General features: G+C 36.1%; 2 protein-coding genes across 4 annotated transcripts in view; one reads left to right on the top strand and one right to left on the bottom strand.

The window, feature by feature from the left end:
* Window positions 1-332: 332 nt before the first annotated feature.
* LOC107871387 (ion channel CASTOR) lies at window positions 333-12981 on the top strand (the record flags this gene model as incomplete). Its single annotated transcript, XM_047408442.1, is given in 12 exon segments — window positions 333-539; window positions 1229-1270; window positions 1273-1413; window positions 1695-1754; window positions 1836-2039; window positions 2175-2423; window positions 3538-3636; window positions 3930-4124; window positions 5564-5656; window positions 7643-7812; window positions 7814-7892; window positions 12367-12981. Coding segments are annotated over 12 exon segments (1758 nt in total), but the record flags the coding sequence as incomplete, so codon positions are not given.
* A 294-nt stretch (window positions 12982-13275) lies between these two features.
* The window catches only part of LOC107865367, a 30172-nt gene continuing 29025 nt past the window's right edge, over window positions 13276-14422 (bottom strand). For all 3 annotated transcript variants that reach the window (XM_047408313.1, XM_047408316.1, XM_047408312.1), the window contains one exon: window positions 13276-13691. In XM_047408313.1, the coding sequence (XP_047264269.1) occupies window positions 13475-13691 (217 nt within the window). In that variant the 3' untranslated portion in view covers window positions 13276-13474. The remainder of the gene's footprint in view (window positions 13692-14422) is intronic.

Genomic DNA, 14422 nt, shown 5'->3' with positions numbered 1-14422 from the left:
ACTCAATGTCAAAGCAGAATATTTCTGGTGTAAGTTTGAAAACTACAGCATTGATTCTCTCACTCGTGATCTTGTCCCTTCCTCTTGTTTTTATTAAATATATGGAGTATATCTCTAATGTTAGAAGACCGTCGGACTGTACCACAGAAGAATTATCTCTGAACAAGTAGCTAGCTTACCGGGTAGATGTATTCTTATTATTTTATCCTTATGCTAAACCACTGGCCTTGTTAGTTGCCACTCTGCTCCTTATTTTTCTTGGTGGCTTAGCACTTTTTGGCGTGATAGATGATAGCATAGCAAATTGCCTTTGGTTATCATGGACTTATGTTGCAGATTCAGGAAATCATGCTAATTCTGAAGGCATTGGTCCACGCCTAGTGTCAGTTTCTGTTAGTTTTGGTGGAATGCTGATATTTGCCATGATGCTCGGGCTAGTTTTTGATGCAATCTCTGAGAAATTTGATTCACTCAGGAAGGGAAGAAGTGAAGTAGTTGAGCAGAACCATACACTTATAATTGGTTGGAGTGATAAACTGGTGGGTCCTTCTAATTAGCTAGAGTTTGTTCTTTCACAAGCTCATATGTTCAAATGATCGGCGTTCATTTTCCTTTATCTAGATAACTGCCCTCAAACTGCTGACTAATTTTAGCACCAGATCGGAATAGCAATCCTCCTAGTATGGTATTTCTTATTTTTGCATAGCTCAGAAGCTCTCTCTAATTTTACTTAAGATTTCCCCTATCATTACTCCAAGAAAATGAGAGAAGCTCCAAACCTTTGAGGTATTCTTTTCTTTCTGTAATTGTCAATTGAGTGTGGTAGAATCAGAAGAACTACATTAACTTTTTATTACCTATTTGTCTGCCAAGTAGATTGATGCTATCTTTTATCAATTGTTCTAAGCCCTTCCCAATTATTTACCATGCTCCATGAAAATAACAAGATTGACTAGGAAAACAGGCTTCATTATGTAAGGAATTGGAACACAATTGATAAAAATTGTTGAGCTTTGACTACTTGGCCTTGCAAAAAACTTAAATATTTTTTAAAAATTGGTTTAGTTTACAAAATAAATAAATAAACACTTAAAATATACATAATGCAGCTGAGGTTTACTAATGTTTGCTGGAGATTTCTTAGTATAACTCTGTATTTTTTGGGCAACTTAAAGTGATTCGAAAGAAGTAATGGTCTCATTCACTAATAATATATCTGTATACTCAGGGATCGTTATTGAATCAACTCGCAATAGCTAATGAGAGTTTGGTGGGGGGGGAACTGTTGTAGTCATGGCTGAGCGAGATAAAGAAGAGATGGAACTTGATATTACTAAAATGTAGTTTGATTTTAGAGGAATTTCTGTCATATGCAGAAGTGGAAGCCCCTTGATTTTGGCTGACCTGAAAAAGGTATGCATTATTTTTTGCTTCCAAACATTTATTATGTCATCAAAAACCTTTCTTTCCTTTCTTATCATTGTATTGAATGCCATTTTCCTTCCAGAGATCTGATTCTATCATGCAATGCTTTATCGTGAAATTTCGCTAGAGTTTCTCTTTTCTGATTTTAAACAGCTTCTCATCAAAGGACACTTCTTGTCTCGTGTTGATTGTTTAATAAAGGTTCCTGAAGTTGTCCAGAATTTGTAAGTTAAATAATCTTTTGAGCTCATTGGGTAAATTTGTAGTAGGTGTCTGTCTCTAAGGCTCGTGCAATAGTTGTCCTCGCTGAAGATGGGAATGCTGACCAGGTCAGATCAATAGATATTTTAAGCAACTCATTTTTAGGATTCAAAACTGTAGTTCCTAATATACAAAAAAAATTAATGTAGAGTGATGCCCGTGCTCTAAGGACAGTTTTAAGCCTTACAGAAGTAAAGGAAGGACTTCGGGGCCACCTAGTGGTTGAACTCAGTGATCTTGATAATGAGGTCCTTGTGAAGCTAGTTGGTGGAGATCTTGTTGAAACAGTGGTAGCTCATGATGTAATTGGGCGCTTAATGATTCAATGTGCTCGACAGCCAGGTCTTGCGCAAGTCAACTTTTAGCTTTGATCAACTTTGTATGGTGACTGATACTTAATTCAATCGTAGCTACTACATTCAGTAGAAGAGGGAAGTATATCAATGTCATGAATCTAATTTATTTCTCTATGGACTTGGCAATGGCAGATATGGGAAGACATCCTTGGATTTGAGAATTGTGAGCTCTACATCAAGAAATGGCCATAGTTGCATGGCATGCAATTTGAAGAAGTCCTAATCAGCTTTCCTGATGCTATTCCTTGCGGAGTCAAGGTGGCATCATCAGGTGGGAAAATAATACTGAATCCCGATGACTCCTATGTGTTGCAAGAAGGAGATGAAGTCCTTGTTATTGCCGAGGATGATGACTCGTATGCTCCAACAGCACTGCCTATGGTGCTTCCCCTTTTCTTAAGATAGCTATATTCTCTTGTTTCTCTGCTTGAAAATGTAGTGAACCCAAATCACATATTATAACGCTGATGAAAAAGTCAATACATCACAAAGTTATACAATTCTTTAAGAGTATATTCATCAATAAGATAAATTGGTTGACTTCGGTCTAAATTAAGCTTTAGATACTGTCGAGAACCTTTTTTCTCGGCTTCTATTTGGAGCATATGAACTGCATTCGATATTTATTATGATCAATATAATATAGGTCATGAAAATTGAACAAATTTAAGCACCCAAGTGTGTGGCCTAATGGTTCAATGAAGTTGGGTTGAGCACAAGGAGGTCTAAGGTTCAATTCCCAACAAAGACAGACAAACACCAGGTGATTTCTTCTCATCTATTCTTGCCTTGGTGGACAATTAGTTCCGATGAGCGCAAGCTGGACCGGACACCACAGTTATCAAAAAAGAAATTGAACAGATTTATATTAGATTATAAATTTTCATACTGCAGAGATAATTGAGTTTGGTGGGTGTGCCTTGGTGGATAGAGTTGCCTAGTACCTGGTGCTGGTAGGAGGTAACAGGTATACTGTGGAATTAGTCGAGATGAGCGCAAACTGGACTGGACACCACAGTTATAAAAAAAAATTGAACAAATTTATATTAGATTGTAAATTTTCATACTGCAGAGATAATTGAGTTTGGATATTTGCAAGTAAAAATTATTAATGCCAACCTCACAACCTCTCAAAGGACACAAAAAATCTTTTATTAGATTCATGATAACCATTAAAAGTCTTAATAAATGGAATAAAAAAACTCGATGACTTCAACATTTAGTGGATCACATGAAGGAGATCCTCTTCTGCTTCGCAATTGAGGGATTCTAGGCATGGAATTCAAGCAAGCAGAACGTGGCATTAATAGACTTTCTAAGGTATAATTAATTTGGTTATTCAGGTCAAAGAAGCATCTTTGATGCACATTGTCCGACCAACAAGAAAGCCACAGAAGATTCTACTAACTGGATGGAGACGAGACATTGATGATATGATTGTGGTGAGTTTGAATCAAAGTTCCTAATTCCTTTTCATTTTACCTGAATGTTGCAGGTTCAGAGAGGAAACTTGCCAAAGAACTTAATTACTCCAAAGACTACAGAGCGGATTCATTTTTGTGGTTGGCGACGAGATATGGAGGATATGATACTGGTAATCTTGTGAGGAGCCAGCTGTATGTTTTCCTTACTCACGCAAGCTTTTCTCTATAGACTATGGGGATAGAGATTTCTTGCTTGTTTTCTGTATCTTCCCACCTCTTCCTCAGCCTATATATATGCTTATATATGCTTCCAGGTTTTCTGATTTCTGAATATTTTCTCATTCCATCTCTCAGTTCCAGAGAATGATGAAAGAAGCCCAGAAAGTACAAAGTATTTAAGATCTGAACAATTTTTGAAAAAATGATGCTCTGTAACTCCAACAAACTCAGCTACTCATTCTAGGTATTGGATGCCTTCATAGCTCATGGTTCAAAGTTGTGGATGTTCAATTAAGTCTCCGAGAAGGAAAGAGAAAAGAAGCTAACAGATGGTGGCCTGGATATTAGCCAGCTGGCAAACATAATACTGGTAAACCGCGAGGGCAATGATGTTATACGCCGCCATCTAGAAAGTCTTCCCTCGGAATCATTTGACTCGGTGAGTAAGATTCACTAAATATGCAAAACAGATGCACTTTAGGTAAAATATAAAGTAAGTGTGTTCTGATGTTAACAACGCTCAGATGGGGGAATGGGATGGGGTTTCTGTTGGGTTGGAAATCGAGAGGGCGTCATGCGGAAACTATTAGTTGCAAACTATTGAGATAATAAATCAGACGAAAAGAAAAACATACTAAAAACATGATTATATAGTTTGACCAATTGACCTACATATAAAAATCTAATATAAAAGAAAATATAAAACTATTAGAGAGAAAATTTTCCCTAAACAAAACTCTTTAAACGACTACATTGTGGATGTTATTATATTATGGTATGAGAAGGGGTATCTTCTATTTATAAATGTCCAAAATCTTTCCTTCAAGAAAGAGGTTAACTAAATATGAAAAAGAATTATATTTTTTTCTTTCAGGAAAAATAAAAGTAATTATGATAATTTTTCTTTTCATTCTAAGAAAAAATAAAATTTAAAAAAATAAAATTTAAATATAGTAAGAATGAAAAAGTAAAAGTAATTATGATAACTTTTATTTTCCTTCTAAGATAAAATAAAACTTAAATATAGTAAGAAAATCAGGACAAAAACCCTAACAAATCTCCCCTTTTTGGCTTAATTTTCTTCACTTGATCCGTCTTCTCTTCATATCACGTGCATGAACTTCGTTCTTGATATAATCTTCATAACTGTACTTGCCATGGTTAAAAGTAAATATCATGGTTAAAAATTGGTTTAAAAGTAATATTTTATTTTTATTTTTAAAGATGCAGTAGCAGGAGTGTTGAAAATATGGTTGAAATTTGTTCTCCACATGTAGTTCGACAAAAATCTTTATTATCATCCAAATTGTTGCAGCTTGATTTTGAAACCACTTTAAACCTGTTTAATCTCGTCTCACCACACCATTGGACCATAAGCTCTGATACCACTTGTTGGGTTCAAAATCGAGAGGGTGTCATGCGGAAGCTATTAGTTGCAAACTATTGAGACGATAAATCAGACGGAAAAAAACATACTAAAAACTATATAGTTTAGCCAATTAACCTACATATAAAGACTTAATATAAAAGAAAACATAAAATTATTAGAGAAAAATTTTTCCTAAACGAAACTCTTTAAACGACTACATTGTAGATGCTAATATGTTATGGTATGAGAAGGGAGGCCTTCTATTTATAGATATCCAAAACCTTTCCTCCAAGAAAGAGGTTATCCAAATATGAAAAAGAATTATATTTTTTCTTTCAGAAAAGTAAAAGTAATTATGCTAACTTTTATTTTTCTTATAAGAAAAAATAAAACTTAAATATAGTAAGAAAATTAAGACCAAAACCCTAACAGTTTCTGGGGTGTTCCTGTTCATATTGTTTCTTTTATAACTTGTACTACTGTTCTGAATTTTCTTTTCGTATGTACAGATCTTAATTTTGGTAGATGAATTAGTGAAAGATTCCACAATTCAGGCGGATTCCAGATCACTTGCCACATTACTGTTAATACGTGACATTCAGGTACATTGTGGAATGGATATTTTATATCTTATTCTGTGCCACATTTATGAAAATTTAGTGTCCCATTACATCTATTAATGTCACATGTTGTTTAGATATATGATATGTTGCTGTTCTAAAAAGTTTTGTAAGGTAAAAAAAATTATTTTAATAGAAATTCCCATATACAAACAGTATACCAAAAAAGTATATAATATATAACATATGATTTTCACAAACTACATCCAATCTTCTATACACAGCAACCTCATGGGTGCACCAAAAAGAAATCAGGAATTAAGAGACTATTCTTCAAATGTACGTAGTCCTCTGTCCCATCAAAAGCTCTCATTTTCTTTCCTTCCACGAAATTCACAACAGTGCTAGTAAGGCAACATCCCAAGCTCTTCCATTTTTTTCTTCTAAAAGTATCAGTTGAAGGGTGCTTCCGTCACTATGCCCTGCATTGCTCATTGCATCCCAAACCATCTCAAAATCTCACACAAGTGGAGTTGTTACTGGACAATTGGGATGAGGTGGTCCAGTATGTTGCCTAGATACTGGTGCAGGTATTTGATACGGGTGTGGATCTAGAGGTCGGATCTTTCATCACATAAATTTTAGGATTCGAGGATAGGGGTCGAAGTTCAAGTTTGGGTGTTGGATACAGCTAATAAGATGTATGTAACGGCTTTTGAAGTCTATTTTTTGACAAATTATTGAATTATTAAATTCTCTTTAAACAAGGACGATGTGTTTTTACTTTCCTTTTTAGCCTATTATATAGAAAATAATGTCACTTTCTATTGTTAGTAACTCTCTGATTCCATGGCATGTTTAAGACCACAAGATTCAAAGAATATTTTTGGTTCAATATACATATTTTTAGTTTAAGATCACAAGATTCAAAAGTATTCTTATTTACTTAAGTTTCGTGCCCAGTCAAACTAAAACACAATGAAACGGAGGGATTAATATTTTATCCATAAGTTATCTCGTGTAACAACAAAGTGTTGTAGTACTTTATGTGAATATATATAAGTTATCTCATATAATAAACAATTTGTTGAGGACACATTTGATATATATGTATAATGTATGTGTACGTGTATATATATATATATATATATATATATATATATATATATATATATATATGACATAATCCCAAAATCATACCAGATAGCCGATCAACCTAAACATCTTGGTGATAGATGAAGTCAAAGATCCCAAGTTAGGTTGACTAAATACAGTATGAATCCACACCCAAATCCAAATTGTATCAATCGGCAGTCCACGTCTTTACTGAACATTTGCACATGATGCACTAGTTGACACAATCTGTCCTTTTTTCAAATCCTCAGGTATCAATATTACTCTGCTCTCTACCAAACACATGAAAAATTACACTTTCTCTAAAATTTTCTGCTTAATGTATCTTTAATTAACCAGGTTCTGTTTTTTTTTCATTGCTTCCATGTCTAAGCGATCAGACAGCCTCGTAGTTCTTGACTGATTTGGTAGAATAAAGTTTGTCATCAAACACCTGCATTTTTTTCCCTTCTGGCATGTGTTCTCACAACAGTATTACTGCATTCATGTGCAAATTTTGGAGTCGTCCCTTTGCAGAACCAGTAGTTTGATGTTGATCCCCAATATTACTTTACTATACTGAGGACATAATCAACAGGATACAGAAATGGATGTAGAAATCCTCTTACTGATTGAACTATTAGCATATTTTCAAATTTAACCACAAAGATCTAAGATTTCTCGAGGAAAACAGTCATCTACCACTTAGAGCTTAATTTAGATGCATGATTTTTATTTCAGAAAGTAACAATATTCTTGTATTATCTTGCTAAATCTTACTACTTTTAGATGTTCTGTTTCTTTTATCTTCGGATGCACTCTAAACTCTTTTGAGCTGATTTAATACTATTTAAATTTGATCCTTAAGCTGTGACATCAGATGATGCACTCAGAAATCTATTTCTTGTTTTGCAGGCCAAACGCTTGCCATACAGAGAATCTGTGGTTTCCAAAATTCACAGGGGTAGCTCCTCCCAAGGCTCCTGGAGAGAGGAGATGCAACAGGCTTCAGATAAGTCGATTATAATCAGTGAAATTTTGGACCCGAGGACTAAAAACCTCTTGACTATGTCAAAGATAAGTGACCGTTTTGTCAAATGAGCTTATTAGCATGGCATTGGCCATGGTGGCAGAGGACCGTCAAATAAATAATGTATTGGAAGAGGTGAGGCAACTGGCATGGGTCATGCCTACTGGCTACTGGGTTGCCTGATTTTTTGTGTCTAGTATAGAGGAGCCACACATTGCTCCAGTACGCATCCAGTATTATTGGAGCTTTTAGGGATTTATGCATATATCAGCGTATTGTAGGAGATCAAACACTCCATTTATTAGGGAAAGCTAACAACTGAAGCAACATGAAATATATAAAATAGAAAGAAAAAAAAACATAATATGTGATATGATAAAAACTTGGAAACTCAAGAAACGGTCTCAAAACAGTCCACAAATGAATGAGAAACCAAGAGCACACTTGAGACCAAGTCTCGGCTTCAACAACAAACAACAAGAACAATAATAAGACAAGAATAACAAGGTGTCTTGAACACCAAATCAGTCACCCAAACTATATTAACAACAACAATATGAATAACAAGGATGAACACTAACAATATGAGGAACAAAAACACAACACGGCTTGAATAACAAGAACACAACTACAAGATTACAATGAAAACAAAGGATAGATAGATAGACTACGCAAAGGTATAATCTTAAGAACTTATGAACCTATTCCACTCTTGGACCCTTAACACCACACCCAATGATTCATCTATCTCTTACGTGACACAAGATCGAATTCCACCTCTCTAGCATCTATGTTTCCAAGCAAAATGCAATCACTAGTGATTCCACACTAGATCTTGCCCTAGTTTTGGCCACGCCTCTTTAGAGAGAGGACTTGATGTTCCTTGTGTCTTATGACTTACAATAATATCCAAAAACTAAGTCTAAAAGCCCTACAATGTTCCTTATATAGCTATTACAAAATATAAGTTAAAATGACCCAAAGGCCCTTCAAAGAGTGGGCGCCCATCAAGTGTAAGTTATGGACCGATTTTGGTGCATTTTGGGCCTCTTTTACATTTCAATTGCACACACCAAGGCTCGGGTCCAACATGCATTCTCATAAGTTCATATCCGTGACTATTCTCGTATCATCCTCTCCATCTTGAGAGGAATTTGTCCGCAAATTCAGGTCCAACATGCACTCTCATAAGTTGATATCCATGATTATTCTCGTATCATCCTCTCCATCTTGAGAGGAATTTGTCCGCAAATTCACGGCTTTACCTCATTCAATTGGTCACTTCAAAGGAAACCTACTCAAAACAGTCCGCAAACAAGTCACAAAATAAGTCAAAAACAGTCCACAAAAACATGAAGAATCTGAGGGCTCAATAACAACAAGTCTCGACCAACATCTTATTTTTGAACGTCGGCTTCCTCTCCATCTTGAGCCTTGTCTTCATCCTCATCCGAAACACATAGTGAATAACAAAGGAAACACTAAACACATCCCACCTCTTTTCTTGGTGGCGGATTCCTTGTGGTTTCCTTCGTCTTCCCATCAACTTCTCCTCCATCATATGTGCATCATTGTAGACTCCATGTCCCTCATGTTTCTTTCTACCACACTCCTCTATATGGACATATCAGTTTAAGTGAAGCGGAGTTTCGGATGAAAGGATTGATTTGGTAATGTGGAGCTTCTGTTGTGGAGCTTGGATGGGAGGAGATTGGCTTCCAAGTTCTAGTTGGACTTGATCGAATTGTTGAAGAAGTGACCTACTTAGGTCTCTGGTTGGAAGACATTTGGTGGCTTGGCTTATGTTTGTGTCATTTGGTGGTGGTCTTGGAGGATTGATTGTTTGAGGTAAAGTTTCGGAAGTAGAAACACAGGAATTTCTTCGACTCTCCACTCGATCCACCCTCTTAAGTATAGTAGACATATCCGAGCCCAATTTTTGCATTCGCCTTAGCTATTTCTCGGGCAATAGCATCAAGGTGGGCCAAAATGGTGTCCACTATAGCCAAGGAGATACCTACAAAACAGAAAACATGTTAGTTGTACAAAATATCCTCATTCTCTCTTTTTATTTCGTGTCTCTCGAATCCGTCACTCTCAATTTCATAAGTGTTGTAAGTTTGCATGTACTCCAAGAGGTATTGAGAGGTGAATCCAACGTTTACTAGGACTCCAAAGAGTAAGGAAAACACACAAGAACGTATTACAATGACACAAAAGAATTAAGACACACAAAAGAAGGTTTACACGAAGAACGACTTCAAAACTAACTTACAATCTAGTACTAGCTTTTAAGTTAGATTTGGAATCAACAAACGAAACTAAAGACACAAAATGAGACTAAAAGATCCAAATTTGAGCTTAAAATTTATCTATGAACAGTAATTAGTGACATGGCAGTCCGTGATTGGCCTCGGTCCTTACCAATTTTATTTTCCAAACTTGGAAGTCTTGATCAATTTTATAATTTGGAATTAGTGGGAATTGGTTAAGGAGGGAAATATAAGTCTTGGAATTCTTTTTCAAATTTCAAAAAAGGAAGACTTGAATTCTTTGTACTTCTCCTTAAAATATGGACCCTTGTTTTATGGAAAGTGGTTGAGCTGTGATTGACTAGTTGGTGAGTGATGGTAAGTCTTTCAAGACTAACAAAGTTCTCACACCTTTTCTTTCACCTTTTTGGATCTAACTTTTACTTTATTTTAGCAAGGTATGAAGGTTGGAAAGAACATCAAGAACACTTCAACAATCATCAAGAAAATTCAACAACAATCACCAAGATCTACAACACAACCACACGGCCAAGACTACAAAACTTCAACAAGATTGTCCTTAGGCCACCAATCCTCAACAACAATACAATGCCAAGCTTAGAAAAACACTAACAACACACGGCCAAAGTGAAAAAAACACAACAACAAGGTTCAACAAGGGGCGGCCAAGTTCAAGTTCACAATAAGATCAACACACGGCCACCTTTGTTCACAACAACACTTCAATAAGTTCAAGCTCAAGTTTAGATCTAGACTCAAAGTGCTAGTGAACAAGAAAAACCAACACTTAGAACAACTAAACAAAACAAAAGACACCAAGATCTAGACTTACAAACAATCTCGGTCAAGATGAACAACAAGAACAACTTTCTCGACTAAGAACAACAAGAACACCAAATCTAGTTTTTTTTTTTTGAATTTTTTCTAGCAAGCAAGCCCAAGATTGATCTTATAGGAACAAGATCAAGCCATGCTCTGATACCAAATGATATGATAAAAACTCGGAAACACAAGAAACGGTCTCAAAACAATCCACAAATGAAGGAGAAACCGAGAGCACACTTGAGACCAAGTCTTGGCTTCAACAACAAACAACAAGAACAACAATAAGACAAGAATAACAAAGTGTCTTGAACACCAAATCAGTCACCCAAACTATATTAACAACAACAATATGAATAACAAGGATGAGCACTAACAATATGAGGAACAACACCACAATACGGCTTGAATAACGAGAACACAAACTACAAAATTACAATGAAAACAAAGGATGGATAGATAGACTACGCAAAGTTATAATCTTAAGAACCCAAGAGCCTATTCCACTCTTGGACCCTTAACACCATACACAATGATTCACCTATCTCTTACGTGACACAAGATCAGATTCCACCTCTCTAGTATCTACGTTTCCAAGCAAAATACAATCACTAGTGATTCCATACTAGTTCTTGCCCTAGTTTTGGCCAAGCCTCTTTAGAGAGAGGACTTGATGTTCCTTGTGTCTTATGCCTTACAATAATATCCAAAAACTAAGTCTAAAAGTCCTACAATGTTCCTTATATAGCTATTACAAAATATAAGTTAAAATGACCAAAAGGGGCACTCATCAAGTGTAAGTTATGGATTGATTTTGGTGCATTTTGGGCCTCTTTTACATTTCAATTGCACACACCAAGGCTCGGGTCCAACACACACTCTCATAAATCCATATCCGTGATTATTCTCGTATCAATATGAGACTGAACAATAAAAAAAGGAGTAATGACTATATTCGAGAGCCATTTTCTCTTTTCATGACAGAAGCAGAACTAGCTAACCCAAAACTGTATTAACCATCGAATTAGGAAGAATGAGGCAGTTCCATCAGCACCGGAACGTCGACTTTAGGCTAGGGGACCTTTGGTTTGGGTCCCAAGGCTTTCAGACTTATTTTAGGCTATTAGTCCGATCCTTTTATAGTGCACTGATTGAAAACAGGGCAGCACATATAGAGTTTACACCTAAATGAAAAGAAATGGAAAAGGATCTGAATCCAAGTTGAAGCAAACACCAAATCTATAAAGTACCATGTGAAACTTTCACTACATTGACTCTCATGTTATCGAACTTTTAATCAGTAAAGATCAGTTAGGACTCATTCCTCGTTTTTGAAACTTTGAGGTGAAGTTGTATCGCTTGCGTCTCAATTTTATAATTTGACAGTATTGAATGCTTCAGTAGATGCTGAAGCTAAGAATCCTTGCGTATCTTGGTAGCATCCTGCAACGTCCGTTAAGGCTGTAGTTATTATTGTGATTGTTCACGACTAATTAAACCTTCTTACATTGCAGGGAAATGAGATGCAAATAAGAGGAGCAAAGGTATACCTTTGTGAGGGTGAGGAGTTGAGTTTTTATGAAGTGCTCCTGCGTGCACGACAAAGGAGAGAGATTGTGATTGGTTACCGTCTTGCTAATACCGAAAAAGCAGTCATCAATCCGCCGGCAAAAACAGAGAGAAGAAAATGGTCAGTTAAGGATGTTTTTGTTGTAATAGCTGACAAGGAATGAAATATGGCAATGGCAAAATCCTTCCAGCCAAGCTGAATTTCTCGTGCATCACTGATAATGCAAGATGCTGTCAGGTATTTTGTCAGTCTCATCTCAAGTCGCTTGTTCAAATAAATGAGCTGCGGATGAAGATGAAAGAGCGAGCACTCCTCGTGGCATTTTGGTTCAGGAACCATAGAATGATACAATTAACCAATTTTTTGCCTCAGTTTGTATACTAGGGTAATGGACTGGACAAATTTTCTGATGGGTTTCTCTAAAATGGCATACGTGATAGAATCCTTCCTCATGGAAATTTGTATAATGTCTCTTTGTAAGGATGTCGATTCTGTTGTATATCAAACCTACAATGTGTTCTACCACATCACGGTATTAGCAAAACTACTTTTGTTTAAAGATCTTTCTTGGGCTATCATTTGGGCATGTTAACACATCGTTTATTTATAATTAGTTTTTGCCTAGACAATAAAGATGTGACCTAAAGGCGATAACATAGAAAAGGGAATAGTCAAGGTAACTCCTCAAACATTCAGTGGAACATGAGTTATCATGGTGGGCGTGTTTTGTTTTATCTCAAACACAAGATAAACTGCACCAGATTGGGGGAAGTGTTTTGCTAAATTCGTAACATAGTGCTTATAAGTTTTTCTATGGAATATCCAACGAATGTATAACATGGTACCCAATGTATGCATGCAATTTTTACTTATTCATTACAAAAAAGAAGAATCTCAAGGTTTTGACTATACAAATTTTATGGTGGTATTTATGGTGGTATTTGTGTTGTTGATAATCTGAGTGTCTTACCTGAATCTACAAAATGGATTCCAGCAATATGAAATGTCATTCAGTTGGACTATTACAGTTAGCTGCAAAACACTTAAATATTCTATGCTTCAGAAATATCGATGTTTTCATTGACGGAAAGCATAGTTTCAGGGGACGGATCTTGAATCTCTTCGCTATCTGGTTGTGATTGATGCTTAGCAGCAGCTTGCAACACCCTGTTTTGAACGTCAGTTGAAGAAGGTGAAGTTGGTAGTCCATTACGATTACGGTTTGTCTCCAACTTGCCAACTGCCCATGTCATTGGGACCAAAAGTTGTCTGGAAAAGTTAACACCGTAAGCATCCGTTTAATACCATCACAGCAACAATTTGCAGTTACAACATAGTAAATATCTCGTATCACAAGCATGTACAAATTCTAACAATGTAATGGCGTCCAATGAGTTTTTGGCAAAAAAACATCCTTCAACTATGCTTCAAACTTAAAATACATTCTTGTACTACCATGGTGAACAAAACACATCCTTGAAATATCTAAAATTTAACATGTTTCATCTTACCATCAAACTCTGTTTAAAAAACTAACAGAATGATCGTTTTCTTCTCTGCATGAGCTCGGCCATGAGTGTGTTCGACTTGGAAGAGAAAGAGGGATGAGGCTAATTGAAAATTGGAGAATAGGGTATGATACTAGAGCTGAAAATTATACAAAGAAAATCAGCTTAACTTCAGTTGCATTGCTCTTGTTTCGGGCAGTCACAAGAATGCACAGAAACTAGCTTAGCTTCTAATTCCATGCGGCAGCATTATAATGGTGGAGCTTAAGTAAGGATATTAAGATAAGGCTCCTCCTTGCACTGGCATACTATTTTGAATTTTTAATCAAACCCTGGTAGGTAGCAGCTCCCACACTACTCCGCCGTCTAAATCTAACATGCTCAAAGCCTTATTGAAGTTAAGGTCCTTAGCGGATCTACAAACTCTTATTCATGCAACCAAATCACACTTGATCATTTTAACATGCAGTTGAATCACCTATGAATCATCAT

The sequence above is a fragment of the Capsicum annuum genome, chromosome 3 (assembly GCF_002878395.1).
Source record: "Capsicum annuum cultivar UCD-10X-F1 chromosome 3, UCD10Xv1.1, whole genome shotgun sequence".
Taxonomy (NCBI): domain Eukaryota; kingdom Viridiplantae; phylum Streptophyta; class Magnoliopsida; order Solanales; family Solanaceae; genus Capsicum; species Capsicum annuum.
Note: the sequence above shows the minus strand (reverse complement) of the source record. Positions and strands in the feature narration are given on the sequence as shown.